The 20,568-nt window shown below is 36.1% G+C and overlaps 1 protein-coding gene and 1 long non-coding RNA gene across 2 annotated transcripts in view; one reads left to right on the top strand and one right to left on the bottom strand.

Moving 5' to 3' along the window:
* The first annotated feature begins 242 nt into the window (after nt 1-242).
* Nucleotides 243-20,568, top strand: part of LOC125665505 (elongator complex protein 2-like) — a 39,394-nt gene continuing 19,068 nt past the window's right edge. The window contains exons 1-9 of the mRNA XM_048898153.2: nt 243-416; nt 5,461-5,551; nt 6,507-6,586; nt 11,070-11,214; nt 13,287-13,367; nt 14,811-14,887; nt 15,272-15,341; nt 17,306-17,473; nt 20,320-20,516. Of these exons, the coding sequence (XP_048754110.2) occupies nt 291-416; nt 5,461-5,551; nt 6,507-6,586; nt 11,070-11,214; nt 13,287-13,367; nt 14,811-14,887; nt 15,272-15,341; nt 17,306-17,473; nt 20,320-20,516 (1,035 nt within the window). The 5' untranslated portion in view covers nt 243-290. The remainder of the gene's footprint in view (nt 417-5,460; nt 5,552-6,506; nt 6,587-11,069; nt 11,215-13,286; nt 13,368-14,810; nt 14,888-15,271; nt 15,342-17,305; nt 17,474-20,319; nt 20,517-20,568) is intronic.
* On the bottom strand, nt 3,195-4,179 carry LOC130051035 (uncharacterized). The gene is made up of 2 exons (XR_008799438.1): nt 3,723-4,179; nt 3,195-3,495 (listed from the first exon to the last, which is right to left on the bottom strand). It is a non-coding gene; the product is annotated as an uncharacterized LOC130051035 (long non-coding RNA).

Consider the following 20,568-nt stretch of genomic DNA (forward strand, 5'->3'; position numbering starts at 1 on the left):
GGTTCGTGAGTGTAGATTAAGTTAACATTCTTTCTTCCCATGATGTATCGTACTTTCAAATGTATAAAGGTTAAAATCAGGCCAGACTCCAAAACACATAATCAACATTCTAATCCGAATTATTGTTGAGGTTTGATATCGCCACAAATATAGCGGGACAGTCTGTACTACATTTACAGCCACCATATGTCAATATCCGGAATTCCACTAAGATAATTTTATATTTTATTATCCATTACCTTGTATCCGGTGTAGAGTTGCATCACATTTTCGTCTGTGCTGTGTGCAGTATGATCGATGTGGAGCCAGTATACTCGAGCTGCGGGTGTAACAGAACCCCACATTGTGTTGATTGGTCATCTTCAGGAATAATTTGTTATGGGGCTTGTCACGCTGTGGCAATTTATCAACCAGAAGTAAGAAAAACACGTTATCAGGCATCTCCGTGTCGCACATGCAGTCGTTGTTTAAGCAGGTTAGGAACACTTCCCCTAAAGCGAGATATTCTCATGAAAACGCGATTATCCTTCTTCAGCGCGGTTAAAATTATCCCATACATCCAAGAAAAACACCCGAGGAGTGCAATTTTTCGTGTTTCACGTGAAAAGGATAAAAAGTGCTAAAATGTCATACTTCTGCAAATATATGAATCAAAACAAAAAAACCCACTCACGATGTGAATTGGATTCAGCCTCCTTCTTTCTTATGTAACAACGTTGATATGAAATTTCTTGACTGTGTTGTCAATTTAATATAGAGACAATTCACATCATGTTGAGTGTGTGTCGCACTTATTCAGCATTGCACGGACTTTGTCTTTATTTTCAATCAATACACCAGTTTATGGTAATGTTTTCTTTTTCGTTAAAGAGGGATAATCACGTTTTAGCGAGAAGATTTCGCTATAGGGGAAGTGCTCCCAACCTGTTAAATCCAGATATTGTCCCATGACATATGATTACAATGTCTGATTTATGTAGGAAAAACGATTTAGGGGAAATTGAATTAGCAGCAGATTTCATTGAAAAGATTCATGACATAGGACTTCTTGGGCTTTTTCAAAATAAGTAACATGAATATAGGTAGTAATATGTCTTAAGGCGTGACCGTGTTTGAGAGCGAAGCAAAAAGTATTGGCATTAGTAGTGGGCAAAGCCCTCTTGTGTCCAGGGTTGGTCGGTTAAAACCGCCCCCGGTTTTAACCGTCCCGGTCAATACTCCCTAAGTGGTCAATACTGGTCAATTGAGATTTAAACTGTCCATTTTCCTATTTCTGTACATTTTTTGCAAAGATAAATTAAATCTTTTCATTATAATATATGGATCAATTGGTTATCAATAATTTTCATTAGATATTACATACATGCCAACTTTTAAAAATTCCCATGGGGGATTTTGCGCGCGACGACTTTTTTCAAAGCTCAAAATTCACGACATTTTACCATGAAAATAAATATTTGTCTTTTCAAATAAAATATCAATCAAATCATTGTAAATGTATCATATATTAACACAACATCAGGTGTGTTTGACCATTAACTATAAAAAAAAAAAAAAACAACTTTGAAAGATATACATAAATATTTTATTAAAATCATCTATTCAGCAAAAAATCATCTCCAGCAACAAGTTACATACATACTTAAAGTTGCATCCTTTTACACCGTACAATAAACATTGGCTGGTCTATATATAAAAATTTAAAATAAAGCACATGCATTTAGGTACGACTACAAAGGCGATCTTGCTTGTCTGTAAACATGGGCTTGCAGAGTCTGGTGGAATAATCTGCATTGCAACCAGAAAAGGAGTGATCTGCCCTGCTATGAAGTTTGCGAACAAAACCTTTGCACCCATGACATCTGAAAAAACACATCAATATATACGATTTTACTTGTAAATTAAGGCTACTTGCTAAATATAAAATTCAGTACAGACGTGCGAATTACGCATCACAAATTCTATTTATTGAATACTACACTATATAGAATATATAATACATCGCTATAGACGGACAGATTTAAATAGCCTATATTATTATAATTGGAAAAAATATATATTTGACGTACCTTATTCCAAATTTTGGATGCTGTCAGCGAGAGGCAAAAATCGCTGGAATGTCCGATTGTTTGGTGGTGACACTATCAATCGTTGTCATTCACGTTTGTGTAAAGGATATGTTAATTTGAAATCCGTCTTCCCGATTAATTACTATCAAATCATGCTTCGCACTGTCCAATAAGCACCCTGACACAGGCAGACCAGGTAAATTACACCATTGCGACACAGGTAAACAGCAATGGCTAACTATGTCCCGATTTCTGATTGGCCAGTTCAGAAATGACGCAGGATTTCAAATTCCGGTTGGAAATGGGGGATTGTTGTCGTAAAATGGGAGATATTTTTAGAAAATCGGGATTTCGGGGTATTTTTGCAATCCCGATCGGGATATCGGGATTTGCCTTTTCAGTTCCTTCAAATCGGGAGAATCCCGCACAAATCGGGAAAGTTGGCATGTATGTAATTAGATGTAATTTCATAAGTTTAATATATTTGGTTTGCTGAAACTGTGATCATATCTTCAGAACTATAAAAGAGGGTCACATATAGCATAACTAGACAATAGGATCTGCTTATACATGTACCTGAACAGATTAAGAATAACAGGTAGCTGGACATTAAATAAACACAGTGATTTAATATGAATTGGGTGACAGATGCTGTAGATAAACAATGTGTTGCAATGTACAGAGCAGGAGATGTACCTGAGCACAGGAAACAGAGTTGACAGGTGTTAATTAGCATACTCTGGGACCAGAGAGGACCAGTGTACATGTTATTGTTATGAAAACATCACCAACACACCCCCTCAAATGTTTATTTAACAGTTAAATGAAGATTTGAAACAATAGGTAGTTCTTGATAAACTAAAGAATTTGAACAGAAATAGAAAATACTTCCCCCATCATAGCTTCAACAAAACATAGTCATACATGCCAACTTTTAAAAATCCCAATGGGGGATTTTGCGCGCGACGACCTTTTTTCAAAGCTCAAAATTCACGACATTTTAGCAAGAAAATAAATATTTGTCCTTTCAAATAAAATATCAATCAAATCATTGTTAATGTATCATATATTAACACAACATCAAATGTGTTTGACCATTAACTATATAAAAAAAACTTTGAAAGATATACATTAATATTTTATTAAAATCATCTATTCAGCAAAAAATCTTCTCCAACAAGTCACATACATAATATCAAATAATATTTAAGGTTGCATCCTTTTACACCATACAATAAACATTGGCCGGTCTATATATCAAAATTTAAATTAAAGCACATGCATTTAGGTACGACTGCAAAGGCGATCTTGCTTGTCTGTAAACATGGGCTTGCAGAGACTGGTGGAATAATCTGCATTGCAACCAAAAAAGGAGTGATCTGCCCTGCTATGAAGTTTGCGAACAAAACCTTTGCACCCATGATTTCTGAAATAATTACCAGGAAAAAAAAACCACATCAAAATATTCCGTTTTACTTGTAAATTAAGGCTACTTGCTAAATAAAAAATTCAGTACAGACTTGTGCGAATTGCGCATCACAAAGTATATTTAATGAATACTACACTATATAGACTATATAATACATCGCTATAGACGGATAGATTTGGATAGCCTATATTATTATAGTTGGAAAAAATATATACTTGACGTACCTTATTGCAAATTTTGGATGCTGTCAGCGAGAGGCGGAATGTCCGATTGTTTGGTGGTGACACTAGCATCGTTGTCATTCACGTTTGTGTAAAGGATAGGTCAATTTGAAATCCGTCTTCCCGATTAATTACTATCAAAACATGCTTCGTACTGTCCAATAAACACCCCGACACAGGCAGACCAACCCGACACCATGCGACACAGGTAAACAGCAATGGCTGACTATTGTCCCGATTTCTGATTGGCCAGTTCAGAAATGACGCGGGATTTCCAATTCTGGTCACGAGATTTCACGATTATCCCGCTTTCAAACTCGTTTTCAATCGTGAAATCGGAAATTTTGGTCGGAAAAAATTTCAAATCGGGATTTTAGGGTAATTTTGCTTTCCCGATCGGGAAAGCGGGACCGGAGGGTAAAATCGGGAAGATCCCGCCTAAATCGGGAAAGTTGGCATGTATGCATAGTTTAGGAAATACCACAATTTTCCTCTCACATTCACTTCCTGACCTGCCAAGAGACACAATCATGAAGCCTAGAGATCCTATTTGGAATTTTTATGATATTGTTGAGGACAACAACAAGACCACAGCAAGATGTAAAGACTTGCAATGCTGTTGTCAGTGCCAAATACGGCTACGAAACAGTTTTTAATTTTTACAATAAACTTTTACATCTTCCCCAATTTAACAGAGTTATTTACATTATTTATTTAATATTATGACTTGCAAGTATATCATAAACTGATAGTGCATGTTATGAATTACAGTATTTACCATAATGGCCACTGAAACATTTAAAATAACCAACAACACAGACTATAATGACCAAACAATTTTCAATCAACCAGTATTGACCAGTTTTAACCAGTATTGACCACCGGCCCGGTCAATACTCATATTGACCACTTTTTTGCCAACCCTGCTTGTGTCCCGAAGGCTATATATGGTATCTCTCCCTATAGATAACACATATATACATGTTTAAAAGGAAAATATAGAACACTGATGAAAAATTAAACCATTATCCTTTCAAACTTGAAAATTTTGGCGTAGATTTGAATGCAACCACGAGGGCATGTATTTCTCCATTTTGAATCTCGTGTACCCAAGTTCACATCGTTCTGAGATGTTACATAAAATCCATAAACATAATTTATATGTAAATAATTTTCTTAATCATATATAATCACTCCTCGATTAACACGATTGTACCATGTCTTCTATGTTTGTAAATTTGCTAAACGCCGACACTGAAAATGTTGTCTGTCTGTCCATCTGTTTGCCTTTCTTTTCCTAGTTGTCAGTTAGTCTGTCAGCTTGGTTTCCACACTAATTTAAAATCATGCTTAAAGTTAGGAAGCTGAAATTTAGTTTACTAAGTACTGTATGTTTATATATAGATCATGTTTAAGTTTCGTCATACTTGAGTGATTTTTATCATTAGGTATTTTGGACTTGGTGCCAAATACATTTTTTGGACTTTTTTCCCCTATGTTCTGAAATTTGAGGTGTGGTTATGTATCAATATATCTATACAAATTAATTTTCACTTTCGTCATGGTTGACCTATTCTGACAAAAATTGTAAGACTTAGTTTCTTGGTTGAATGAATTTCTCTAATTTTGTTTTCTAGATATTTTTTTTCACCATTAAAAGTACATGATTAAATGGAAGCTGAAATTTGGTGTATGATACACAAGGGAGTGTTGTTGACTGTTCTTTTAAATCTCTTTTAAGGGCTATTCAGATGGACATGGTGCTGTAGTCCACACTTGTGTGAAGCACAAAGACCGTGTGAATTGTGTCAAATGGATTCAAAACTCAAATTGTAAGTATACAGCCACTGAGTCCGAGAATGGGGGAGATGAGAACATTCTCAGACCTAAGTATGTTTTATGACGACGGGGCCAGGTTATTTATTCGAACACTTTACAACTGAATGTACAATTTTTAAGTGTTTGATCTTTTTGAGAGTCAATGAGTCACTCAGATGACCTATTGCTATCCATGCCTAATGGTCAGTGTCCATATCTATTGGTCAGTATCCATGCCTATTGGTCATTGTGCATTGACTGATGTCAGACAGATGATCAAGGAAAAGTGAAAATAGGGTCACGGTGTATAAATGAAATCATCTCAGAACCTCTGAACAAAGAAAGTGTAAACTTATACAGGGTTGGGCGGTTAAAACCGCCCCGGTCAATACCTCCCAAATAGTCAATACTTGTCAATTGTGATTTGAACTGTCCATTTTCCTATTTTTGTACATTTCTTGCAAAAATAAAGATAAATTAAGTCTTTTTATTATAAATGGATCAATTGTTGATTAATATTTTTCATTAGATAATTAAATGTAATTTCATAAGTTTATTACATTTGATGTGTTGAAACTGTGACTGATAATTCAGTATGTCTGAAGCTGGGTTTTAATGCCCTAGACTATAGTAATACAATAGAGATATCAACAATGTTATGAAATATTTCAACAGTGATATGATCATTATTACAATTTGAAAATTAATGTGCAAGCTTCCTGAAACATGCAGTACACATCTAATGGTTGGCTGTTACATTATTAGTAAGTTCTCTGTATAATCAAGATGGCTCAGGTGAGTGCTGTGGCCCAGGAGCCTTTTGTTTAGAAGTTTATTTAGTAAGCCAGATGGCATTTGGTACTTAACACATGGTATTTGATGACATTCATTTAAATGAGCCATATGGTCTTAGCTTACTTTAGGTTTCTGCCCATTAAGTGATGTCTAACTTGATTGCTTTCTTTACAGTGGAGACATCTGATGAACGGTTTGTGTCAGGGTCTGTGGATAAGACGGCCATTGTGTGGAAGAAGGATGGTGATTATGAGGTCAGATATGGACAATTGTTGTGTAGTTTAATTCAAGATTCTTACAAATGTTTGGCAGGGACCATCTTTGTTCCTGATTCCAGAGTTTGTACAATTCATTCGAAATTTTGACACCAAACTTTATTTATTGAAAATGTCATTATCGGTCTTGTGTCGTCATTTCATGGTTACTTTGGGTATTTCAGTTGCTACATTTGGAAGTATAGTTCCAATATCATGTTGGTTCCATTTCTTTTGATTGTTTGACACAAAATCAACATCTGAATGAACATATCCATATAAAAATATCATGCATACAAACTGCTTCCTCACTGTAGAATGTATTTACATGTATGTATTAGAAATCAAACCTGCATGCTAAAAGTTAATTTAGACACTCATCTGGAAAATATCAACATATATGCTACATGTATGTGTATCAACTTTTTTTTATGCCTCAGCATTTTGTATGAAGTGACTGATAATGATAAAAAATTTATGCTGTTAGCTTATTCCATTCTTTTAATAGATAACTGGTAAATAATTTCTCAGTGTTTATTACGTATTCATGACATGTTTACTACAAATACTCACATGCATTTGAAAGCATTTAATGAAAAAAAGAATTCCTCACATTTTCATCTAGTTTATCCCAAATTTTTATGATGTTTTATTAATAAGTAATGTAACAGATGTGTCTTGTGATTTTGAGCATGGCATTTTGATATATGATTCTAATAATGTGTTTTTCATTCCTTATTGGTATCATGCACTGGTCAGTGCAAACTTCAAAATCACAGGGGTGTAACAATCACATTTGGAGTATATGGTGGTATGGCAAAACAGGTTATCTCAGATAGTAGATATGGTGAACAGGATGAAACCTGACATATTTAAGGATTCATGTCAGCTTTAAACACATTTTACAAATTTTCTACATCACTTTCGTAATGTACGTGTTTTTATGAATGTGATCAATACTGGTTAGGGCTGTTCCAGAAATGATCAAATGGGGGGGGGGGGGGGGGGGGGGTCGGGCGGCAAACGATATTTTTTTGTATGGGTGGTCGTATTTTTTCATATTTTAATTGGTCCGTGGTTGGACTGTTAAAAAAATATTTATTATGGGTAGTGGGTAGTTTCTATTGTTTTATTTTGTGCCACGTGGGTGTTGAGTTTTCAGAATATTTTTATTGTCGCTCTTGTCATGTTGGTTACAAAACGTCGGAGGGAAAATTGAAAACTTGCTTTCGAAATGCTGCTTTCGAAATCGGAAATAACATAGAACTATTCGAGTTGTCGCTCTTTTCAGCGCATAACTTTCCATTACGACACTCTTCAATTTAGAGGCGCGTTTAGTAGGGTCCCTTTGGACGTGATGGCGGCGAACTCTGTTCTGTAGATTATTACAGTTTACAGTGCATCGATTTTGGGAATATTTTGAAACCAATAGGTATTCCGTTTTCTAATAAAAATAAGCAAACCTTAGTTGATTTATACAAGGGTACCGATGCGTTATATTTATCAGTCGGTGTGGTGGTGATATAGAGGCCTCCCGGCGCGGGCTCCATTAGAAGTAATCTCAGCGAGATTCGTCGAGGCTGAATATTTGGACTGACGCCTCTTCCGAATCTCAGACCAGTGTCACATAAAGTGATTCGGGAAATCTTGCCTGAACTTCGGCCGCTTGTTGTGATTAAAATGGGTTAAATTAAACTTCTTGTCCGCTTCAACTTTTCGCCTTAGACATCCTATTAACTCCCTATCACAATGAAACATGCATTTCTTACCTTTACAAGGTGTAAATCCCACAGTAATTCAAGTTGGCTATTTTCGAAGCCATTGCAAACGGCCACCATTTCATATTTTACCTTCTCAACACTGGAGAGTTCCGATATACTACTTCATGACAATTTGTACTATGAATGAAAATACAGAACTTACTGGTTGACAATTACTTTGTACAAAGCATTTAAGCATAAAAATTAAAAGTAATAAAAAGAAAACTGTGTAATATTTAATCAATCTATTTGAAGGCGTCCTAAACTATCGGAACTCTTCAGTGTTGAGAAGGTAAAATATGAAATGGTGGCCGTTCGCAATGGCTTCGAAAATAGCCAACTTGAATTACTGTGGGATTTGCACCTTGTAAAGGTAAGAAATGCATGTTTCATTGTGATAGGGAGTTAATAGGATATCTAAGGCGAAAAGTTGAAGCGGACAAGAAATTCAATTTAACCCATTTTAATCGTAACAAGCGGCTGAAGTTCAGGCAAGATTTCCCGAATCACTTTATGTGGCACTGGTCTGAGATTCGGAAGAGGCGTCAGTCCAAATATCCAGCCTCGACGAATCTCGCTGAGATTACATTAGAAGATGAACGATTCGTGGAAAAACATATCCATACCCATTTCATGATAATAGCATCGTTTGGACTCCCAATCTTTCCAACATTCCCGCCATAGATGCCTTTGATTGTTGTTGTGACATCGTTTCTTCAGAACTACTGTGATACAATGTCGCACAGGCATTACCGCGTCATTGACTAGAATGTTTGTCCCGAAAATGTCGCGAGATTTGTACCGTTTTCATTTTTAAAAATATTTTTGTGGTGGGTCTGGTTAGTTTTTTTTTTTTATTAGATGGGTCATTGTAAAATGTGTTTATTAATTTGATGGGTCATGGGGTAATTTTTTATTTTTTTTTATGGGTGCTTGGTATATACAAAAGTAATCCGAGATTCCTCTGACTCTTACCCCCGCTTTTATATTTGACATGTGCGGGGGAGAGTCAGAGCGGACTCCATATTGAAAAGTGGGAATTCAGCGACACCAACTGGTGTCGCTGCTTTACCTACCTCTTACAACTTTATTTCGCGGATCTATCTTCCAAGACGCGAGGATTCAGTTATCGGAAGATTATTCTACAAATACATCATGATTAATACAATGCTATCGCCGTTTAAACGATGAAATTTTGTGTTTATATGTGCTGACGTCATGCGCAAAGAAATCAAATGGCGAGGCGGCGACCTAATTCAAGTGATGCTCCATTTGTCGGTGTTAGGGCCGTTTAAACGGTGATAGCATCGTATTAATCATGATTTATTTATAGATTTATCTTCCGATAACTGAATTCTCACGTCTTGGAAGATAGATCCGCGAAATAAAGTTGTAAGAGGTAGGTAAAGCAGCGACACCAGCTGGTGTCGCTGAGTTTCCACTTTTCAATATGGAGTCCGCTCTGACTCTCCCCCGCACATGTCAAATATAAAAGCGGGGGTAAGAGTCAGAGGAATCTCGGATTAATACAAAAGGTGCCTCCCGACCCCCCATGTATTTATTTCTGGAATAGCCCTTACTAAATTACATTTAGTTTCATTTCAACTGGTCCAAGAGGTCCTTTTCGTCCTATGGATTGTAAACAACCCCTACTTTCTGGGTTAGAATTTCTGAAAACAAATGCTTACATACATGATTGTCTAGCATATAGGGATTCAGTTCTCTGAGTTTGAAATAAACACTCATCACACTATCAATGTGTAGATCTGGTGATATCACACACTGCAGGCTTGGAGGTTATAAAACTACTCATACTCAAACTCTGCAATGTTTGTTTTAAGTATAACTCTGAGCAAGCTTCAAGCATACTCGAAAAATCTTGATTATGTTCTCCATTTGATTATGAGAATGATTTTTATAGAAGTTGTATAACCTTATCTTTTGAGTATGAGTACGATTTTTGGCACATCACAAACAGATAATGAAATCTCTATATAGTGATTTTTATACCCCCCGCAACAAGTTGTGTGTGTGTGTGTGGGGGGGGGGGGGGGGTATACTGGAATCGGGTTGTCTGTCTGTCCGTCCGTCCGTCTGTAGACGCAATGGTTTCCAGGCTCTAAAGCATTATCCTTTCCACCTACCGTCACCATATCATAGATATGGACTACCCATGGGATGAAGATGTTCCCTATTGATTTTGGGGTCAAAAGGTCAAAGGTCAAGCGCACTGGACATCGAAGTAGCAATATGGTTTCTGGGCTCTAAAGCTTTATCCTTTCCACCTACAGTCACCATATCATACATATGGACTACCCATGGGATGAAGATGTTCCCTATCGATTTTGGGGTCAAAAGGTCAAAGGTCACGTGCAATGGACATCAAAGTAGCAATATGGTTTCCATTTAAATTCTTTAACGGCTTTTTTCATCGCATGGAGATGCTGTGTTCCTAGATACCTTTTGGATCATAATACTGAAGTTTTACCTATATATTTCCAACACCCTTTGGGAGATTGGGGTAAGCGGGAGGTATTCTTAGTGAGCATTGCTCACAGTACCTCTTGTTTTAATAGGACTAAAACAACCTGCAATAGAATAAAAACATCTCTCCTGATTTTAAGTGGTTTTTTTCATGTGATAATCAGATAAATGTTACATCTCATGGACCTCTTGTTCTTGTCATGTGATAATCAGATGAATGTCTTGTCTTGTGTTTGCAGTACAAAGCTGTAGCAGTACTTGATTTCCACTCTGGACCAATCACAACAGTGAATGGTATTGAAGTATCCAATCAAAATGTGACTTATATAGTCACAGGATCCACAGACTCCCAGCTGGCGATATGGAGGGATTCTGGAACAAATGGTTAGGTTTAAGATTCTTTGTAAATCTATATGTTTACTATGTATTACTGCATCTTATAATACATTGAAATGATAATAAAAATTATATGTACAGACAGGAGTAAAAGTAGAGCACACACTGTCATGTAAAATACATACATGTAGTTACAGGTACTTGTTTTGAGTCATGAAATTTCTATCAGTAAATTAATTCTACAAATTTGTTTAAATTTTTTTTTTTACCTATAATGACTTAATGAGGCTTTGTTTTTTTAAATGTAGATTGTGGAATACTGGTTTAAAAAAGTGTCTCCTTACTCTATGAAAGAAAAGTGATATTTTATAAAAATTGCTTGTCATAATGAGTGGTTTTAATTTGATTTATCATCAAAAGTACCTATCCACTCAGACACTGTTACTGATCTATCCACGCAGTCACTGTTACTGATCTATCCACTCAGTTAATGTTACTGGTCTATCCACTCAGACACTGTTACTGATCTATCCACTCAGACACTGTTACTGATCTATCCACTCAGACACTGTTACTGGTCTATCCACTCAGACACTGTTACTGGTCTATCCACTCAGACACTGTTACTGGTCTATCCACTAAGTCACTGTTACTGATCTATCCACTCAGACACTGTTACTGGTCTATCCACTCAGACACTGTTACTGGTCTATCCACTCAGACACTGTTACTGATCTATCCACTCAGACACTGTTACTGATCTATCCACTCAGACACTGTTATTGATCTATCCACTCAGACACTGTTACTGGTCTATCCACTCAGACACTGTTACTGGTCTATCCACTAAGTCACTGTTACTGATCTATCCACTCAGACACTGTTACTGGTCTATCCACTCAGACACTGTTACTGATCTATCCACTCAGACACTGTTACTGATCTATCCACTCAGACACTGTTACTGATCTATCCACTCAGACACTGTTACTGGTCTATCCACTCAGTCACTGTTACTGATCTATCCACTCAGACACTGTTACTGATCTATCCACTCAGTCACTGTTACTGATCTATCCACTCAGACACTGTTACTGATCTATCCACTCAGACACTGTTACTGATCTATCCACGCAGTCACTGTTACTGATCTATCCACTCAGACACTGTTACTGAATATCCACTCAGACACTGTTACTGGTCTATCCACTCAGTCATTGTTACTGATCTATCCACTCAGTCACTGTTACTGATCTATCCACTCAGTCACTGTTACTGATCTATCCATGCAGTCACTGTTACTGAATATCCACTCAGACACTGTTACTGATCTATCCACTCAGACACTGTTACTGATCTATCCACTCAGTCACTGTTACTAATATATCCACGCAGTCACTGTTACTGATCTATCCACTCAGACACTGTTACTGGTCTATCCACTCAGACACTGTTACTGGTCTATCCACTCAGACACTGTTACTGGTCTATCCACTCAGACACTGTTGCTGATCTATCCACTCAGTCATTGTTACTGGTCTATCCACTCAGACACTGTTATTGGTCTATCCACTGTTACTGATATATCCACTCAGTCACTGTTACTGATCTATCCACGCAGTCACTGTTACTGATCTATCCACTCAGACACTGTTACTGGTCTATCCACTCAGACACTGTTACTGGTCTATCCACTCAAACACTGTTACTGAACTATCCACTCAGACACTGTTACTGAATATCCACTCAGACACTGTTACTGATCTATCCACTGTTACTGATATATCCACTCAGTCACTGTTACTGATCTATCCACGCAGTTACTGTTACTGATCTATCCACTCAGACACTGTTACTGGTCTATCCACTCAGACACTGTTACTGGTCTATCCACTCAGACACTGTTACTGAACTATCCACTCAGACACTGTTACTGATATATCCACTCAGTCATTGTTACTGGTCTATCCACTCAGACACTGTTACTGGTCTATCCACTCAGACACTGTTACAGATCTATCCACTCAGACACTGTTACAGATCTATCCACTCAGACATTGTTACTGATCTATGAGTAATATGACAGATGAAATAATATGATATTTTGTCTTTTCCAACAGATTTTGCGCCATTGCAGATAATTAACTTTGGTACAGGCTTTGTTCTTGACCTCTCTATGGTGTGCTTGCCAAACACAGATAGTAAGTATAAAAATTTGATTAGTTAAAGGAGTGGATTTCTTTACATCTCTTTCGGATTATTTGACTTCTTCATGTAAACCTTTTAAATGAATGGGTTTATCAAAAGTGTTTCAGAACTTTATCATATAATTGTCAGTATTATCATGTCTTCCCTCTTTCAGGGAGATCTTTCTGTCCATCCGTCCATCTGTCTGTTACAAAATCTTGTGAATGCTTCTCCTCCAATATGGCTTATCTGATAGATTTGAAACTTTGTACAATGCTTCATTGCCATTTGTAGATGTGCATATTGGTGGGATGGGAGGATCCAATTATTTTCCTAAAAATCGTAGTGGATCTAAGAGGGGTGGAGGGTGTAAAATAGGTTGTGAACACTTCTCCCCCTATATGGCTTACATGTATCTGATAGATTTGAAACTTTGTACAATGCTTTATTGCCATTTGTAGATGTGCATATTAGTAGGATAGGAGGATCCAATTAATTTTCTAAATGTTATAGTGGATGTAAGTGGAGTGGAGGATGTTAAAATAGTTTGTGAACGCTTCTCCTCCTATATGGCTTATCCAATAGACTTGACATTTTGTTCAATACTTGAATGCCATTTGCAGATGTGCATATTGTAGGGACAGGAGGATCCAATTGTTATCCTTCAAGTTATAGTGGATCTGAGGGTTGGAGGGTGTAAAATAGATTGTGAACACTTCTCATATGTGGCTTATCAGAGTTCATAATGGCTATGTTCCTGCTCATCCTCCATATCATGCAGTACATTAAGGGGAGGTGGTTTCATTTGGAGCACTTCCAATTTGGGGAGACATTTGTTTTTCAATCTCTAGTTTCAATTTTGACTTGTAAACACAACTGATACATGTACAGTACTGTTATTTACACGTGGGGGGAATTTACACTAACTACTCGGTGACGTAATAAGCGCGTAAATTTCCCTCTTGGTGTATAGTTATCAACATTTGATACAGTATAATATATTTTGTATTTAGTTACCGCATATTTTTTTCCACGCATAATGTTGGACTCCGAAAAATGCGTACTTAACCCCAGCGTAAATAAATACTTTTACAGGAATATGATAACTACAAAGAGATTGAATAATACGTATTTACGAAACAGTGGCTACTTGTAACTGTGAATGCTGCACCCTCTATTGAGAATTTGATGAAGTGGGAAATTCAGAGGGAGAGTTACAATCTTCCCATCGTCGGAACCCACGGGTTTTTTCTCCGTTAATTGAATGCAGTTTAACGGAGAGAACATCCATGGGTTCCAATGATGCAATCTTCCACACAGGAGTTCTTTACAGGAATTTTTTGTAGTTAGCATGGGGCTCCTGTGAAAATTGAAAGGTAGTACTTCCTAGATGTTTGTGTAATACTCATGTGACTATTGATAAGGCTCATGGACCTCTTTTTTATTATTATTTTTAGTTCCTTTAATGGCCTGTGGATGTGATGATCATAAGATTCATTTATACAGTTTACAAGATGATCAAAAGTTACACCAGGTATGAAGTCAAAAATGAGTTTTAAAAAAGCTGGAAAACAGATCACTAGTGACCAGTGTATATCTAAGAAATGATTATTTTTTTTGAAAATACACAAGGGTGTGAATGGTATTGCTTCATGCCAGCATACCTCATGAAATGTGTTAGTGAAAAGTATGTCAGCATAAAATGTTACAGTTCATCAAAAATGAAAATTATTTCATATATTAATTTTACATTTTACTTTCATTTCTGTCAGAACGCAGTCCAGAGCTGTTGAAAATAGACATACTATTACAATTTGTAAAGATATCAAACTAAGGCATAAGCATTGAAAATGTCGATATATGCATGCACAAACTGCAAATATGATTTATTAGTTAAATAGCTTTCTTATTTATTTAGTTTTACAAGAAGGTGATTTCTTTGCAAGGACACGAAGACTGGGTGAGGGCTGTCGACTTCTGTATTGAAGGTATGGAGACTTTGATCATTTGTGGTTTGTTGTTTAACATCCTTGCAAATATATTAAGCTCACCTGAGCTGAAAGTGTAGATGAGCTTTTCTGATCAAAGTTTGACCATTGTGATTGTGACTGTCGTCTATCTGTAAACTAATCACATTTTTTAGTTCCTCTGAAGAACCACTTGGCCAATTTCAACCAAACTTGTCAAAAAAGCATCTTTGTTTTAAAGTATTCAAATTTGATCTAATGAATAGCCTTTCTTTCCTCCAGGTATTTATAATAAGAAATAATGAAACTAGGGTGTGGTATTTAATAAATTGCCATCTCAAGAACCTATATATTTACGGTCACTGAATCCTTTCTGAGACTCATATTTCTTTTGAAATTTACATTGCTTTCATATGCGACAATAAATACATGTTTGTTGGGTTTTTATGCCAATTTTAGGGCATATAGTTTTGTTTGTGGCAAAAAAAATTAACCTTGGTCATATCTTCTAAACCAAAAGAGATATTTGGTCTGCAGTGTATTCTTTGTGGCAAGACCTTTCCATTGACACCAAAGTCTTTGACCTGGTGAAGTTAACATTGACCTTTGACCTATACCTTTAGAAAATTTGAATATAAGCCATATCTTTCAAATTGTAAGAGGTACTCTTTTTATATCAAGCATGCACATGCTTGATATAAACTTTTTTTGAGAACACCTTTCCAACAAAACCAGATGTTTTTACCTTGACACTGACCATTGACCTAGTTCTTGGAAATTTTTGTTGTAATCCGGAAGCATCAGTGTTTAACAAACACATCTTGTTTCACACACATTTTTTTAATTAAAAAAAATGGCAGCATTTTTATTACTTGTACATGTACATAAATATGGAACATCATCTAGGTCAAAAGGTGCATTGGTTGTTCTATTTAATGTAGTGAATGGGTCAAGGATATGATATTCTAGTTTATGTTTTTAAAGAATACATGAAAATATGAATATAAACTGTTACAATAGAAAGTCTTTCTTTATTGTTTTATCTGGTGATGAAGGTAGCTAACATTGCAGAAAAAAATCTAAAGTTTTTCTGCAATGATTACCTTCACATTGCCAATAAAACAACGAAGAAAGACTTTTCATTGTTTTATATGATTTATAGTTTTATGTATTTTTAAAAAATGTAAAGTAGATTCAATTACTGAAATATCATATTGTTGACCATTTTGTTACTTTGAATGGAACAACCAATGCACCCTTTGGTCCATTGTCAGAAACCGACGGTTGATTACGCTTCGTTCCTCTCCCCAGCACCCGTGAGTCCGTTCATTCCTACTTGCTTGTTCTCATGAATAATTAATGAGACAATTTGATTGGGTGCTCATAGTACACTCTTAGCAAATTTGTTCAATCAACGAGACGCTTTCAGCCCAATTTTGGTATACAATTGTTGTGATAGAAAAGTTAAGTTGATGCTACCTTTAAAAACATGAGTTCCATTACTATAATAACGATTACTTTGATTGGACGATATTTTTGAATATTTATTCATGAAAATGAGCAAGTCGGAATGAATGGACCCATGGATGATGGAGGGAGGAACGAAGCGTAATCAACTTTGGGTTTCCGACGATGCCTTTGGTCTTGATGACGCTCCATATTTGGTAATGATTATGCAGACAGGTGGTACAAAATATTTGAATCAAACTAGTTTGCAACAAACATGTATTCATTGTCTATGATGAAAACAAGGCCAATTTGAAAAAGAAAAATTAGAGAAATGATTTAGTGAATGTATTATATATTTATCTGAAATGCCAATGGTTTTACATTCTCTGTTTACATTTGGTTTGCACATTCAGCAGAAATGCCAATGATTTTTAAGGCAAAAGATTTTTTTTTCTATCAAACGAGATCACATGATCAGTGATTGCAGTATGTACAGATCCTATTCTGTTTTATTATGTTTGATTTAATGTTCACAGACAGCGGAGATGTTATGCTTGCAAGTGCTGGGCAAGATTACTTGATCCGAATCTGGAGGTTGTCAAGACGACAGACAGGGGATGATGATGTCATCAAATCTGTCCAGCAATTATCCATAGACGAGGAGATCAAAATGAGGGAAAATACCATCACATTTATGTATAAAGGTAAAATGTTGTGTTTTGATAAACTCCATCATAAGGCCACAGTTTTTTTATTTCTTGGTTTACGGATCCGCCAACCCTAATTTCTGGGGAATTGAAAAAAAATAAAATTCAAATTTCTTTTATTTTTTAATTCCGTCGATTCTACCCAACATTTCAAACTGAAAATAAAATAAAATGCATTTTAAATTTTAGGAATAGAAAATCATCAAATGCAAACGTATTGATTTGTATTTGGTAATCACTATTCGTTTTGCGAAATATCATTATTCCGTATTTTTGAAAACCATGTAAGGGCTATTCCAGAAATAAATACATGGGGGGGTCGGGAGGCACCTTTTGTATATACCAAGCACCCATAAAAAAAAATAAAAAATTACCCCATGACCCATCAAATTAATAAACTCATTTTACAATGACCCATCTAATAAAAAAAAAAACTAACCAGACCCACCACAAAAATATTTTTAAAAATGAAAACGGTACAAATCTCGCGAGGTTTTCGGGACAAACATTCTAGTCAATGACGCGGTAATGCCTGTGCGACATTGTATCACAGTAGTTCTGAAGAAACGATGTCACATCAACAATCAAGGCATCTATGGCGGGAATGTTGGAAAGATTGGGAGTCCAAACGATGCTATTATCATGAAATGGGTATGGATGTTTTTCCACGAATCGTTCGTCTTCTAATGGAGCCCGCGCCCGGAGGCCTCTATATCACCATCACACCGACTGATAAATATAACGCATCGGTACCCTCGTATAAATCAACTAAGGTTTGCCTATTTTTATTAGAAAACGGAATACCTATTGGTTTCAAAATATTCCCAAAATCGATGCACTGTAAACTGTAATAATCTACAGAACAGAGTTCGCCGCCATCACGTCCAAAGGGACCCTATTAAACGCGCCTCTAATTTGAAGAGCGCCATAATGGAAAGTTATGCGCTGCAAAGAGCGACAACTCGAATAGTTCTATGTTACTTTCGATTTCGAAAGCAGCATTTCGAAAGCACGTTTTCAATTTTCCCTCCGACGTTTTGTAACCAACACGACAAGAGCGACAATAAAAATATTCTGAAAACTCAACACCCACGTGGCACAAAATAAAACAATAGAAACTACCCACTACCCATAATAAATATTTTATTAACAATCCCACCACGGACCAATTAAAATATGAAAAAATACGACCACCCACACAAAAAAATATCATTTGCCGCCCGACCCCCCCATTTGATCATTTCTGGAACAGCCCTAAACAGATATGGCCACTGATGACAGTAGATATCATTCTTCGACAAAACAGATGGCATTTCATCACGGAAAAAAGAATTGTTAGAAATAAATATTTCTCATACAATTGGCGATATTCTTGCTGCTAACATAGACACAAATGCAGTGCTATTTGGGTATCTAAGGATGAGGGGAAGGTAAAGTTGTTAGCGACTTTACTAGATAGCTTGGATGTTCTATCGTTAAAGTGATAATGTCCTACGGATCCGGTTTGAGTGTGGTGAGGGCCTGTCCCGAGACACAGTTAGAATATTCTAACTAGTGACTTTATACAACAGCAGTACATGTCATAATAAATGTATTTGAATGCATGTACATGCATCTCTGCCATCAAAAATCGAACAGGGAATAGAACAGCATGAGAAATTGCCAGATGCTTTTGATATTTTAATGAACACCCGTAAAAACAAATAGGACCAATTCCCAGATGAAAGGTGTGCATATTTCTCAGAAATTAGTATACCTTGTGTAGTGGTGGAAAGAATTTGAGTATCAAATAAATAAAAATGAAAAACAAAAAACACTTTTTTCAAAACAGGTGATAGAGAATTCCATGAGCATGTCTTTGTGGGGGAAAATTGGGTTAAAAAATTATTTCATGGGGTATAAACAATCTGAAATAAAAAATGGAATTGCTACATAAAATTGTAATAGTGCTTATATTAATTTTTGAAAAATTATATTTGCAATTTGTAAAATCGTTGTTAGCATATACATGTACGAACAGCATATAGTATAAATACTGGATACTTTACATCAAGGTGATACGACCATACACATTTTCTCAACTTATGTTTTACCAAAGTGTAACAGACAATACTTATACACTGAATTTGAAGTAGCATTTTTTAAAAAAAATTCATAGCAAACTAGTCACTCAAAAGAATTCTTTATCGAATATTTAATACATGTTTTGTTTATTTGTACTCACGAAATGGTGTTAATGATTCATTGAAAACAGCGATAGATATTAAAGATGTTTAATTTTTTTTTTCTCCCGACCAAATCTAATTTAAAAAAAAAAAATCCGTAAACCAAGAAATTAATAAACTGTGGCCTAATTATGTACATGTATAAGTATACTCTCACTGCCCTCTTTTTGGAGCTCTCCCTATAGGTAACACATATACATGTTTAAAAAAGGACAATATAGATAACTGATGATGTTTTATTCCCATTCTGTTACATTTAATTCAACCCCCCCCCCCTCCCCCACACAATTGTTCAGCATTCTTTCATCATTTACTCACCCTGTTCATTTGTTCAATATTGTTCATCACTTGCTGTGTGTGTGTTCAGTGTCCATTCAGGGTCATCACTAAGTGTGCATGTAATTTAAATAGTCAATGAAAATCTTTGTAAACTAAAAGGGAATAATGATTGTCACCTCTGATCCAGGAAAAAGGAAGATCTGCGATAAGAATATGGATGACCTTCAATTCTTAGATAGAGGGCACACTTCTTGTACTAGCAGCAAGCTCTTTCTTGCATGGTACTCAGGTGGAAGAAAATGTCCATGCATTTCTTTAATCAGTGTTTATTCAAAACAGGTAAGAAGCACATGTTTGCAGTCACCCTGGAATCTGTGTTAAGCGGCCATGAGAACTGGATTTACAGTATTCGATGGCAATTTCCTCTCTTAATGGAAAAAGGAAATCACCAGCCATTGAGATTGCTCTCTGCTTCCATGGATAAGACAATGATAATCTGGAGACCTGATCTGGAATCTGGAGTCTGGATTGAACAAGTAGGTACTTTAAAATGCAAGAAAAGCACAAAGATGTCTTCTCATTATTTGA

Source organism: Ostrea edulis, chromosome 10 (genome assembly GCF_947568905.1).
Source record: "Ostrea edulis chromosome 10, xbOstEdul1.1, whole genome shotgun sequence".
Lineage (NCBI taxonomy): Eukaryota > Metazoa > Mollusca > Bivalvia > Ostreida > Ostreidae > Ostrea > Ostrea edulis.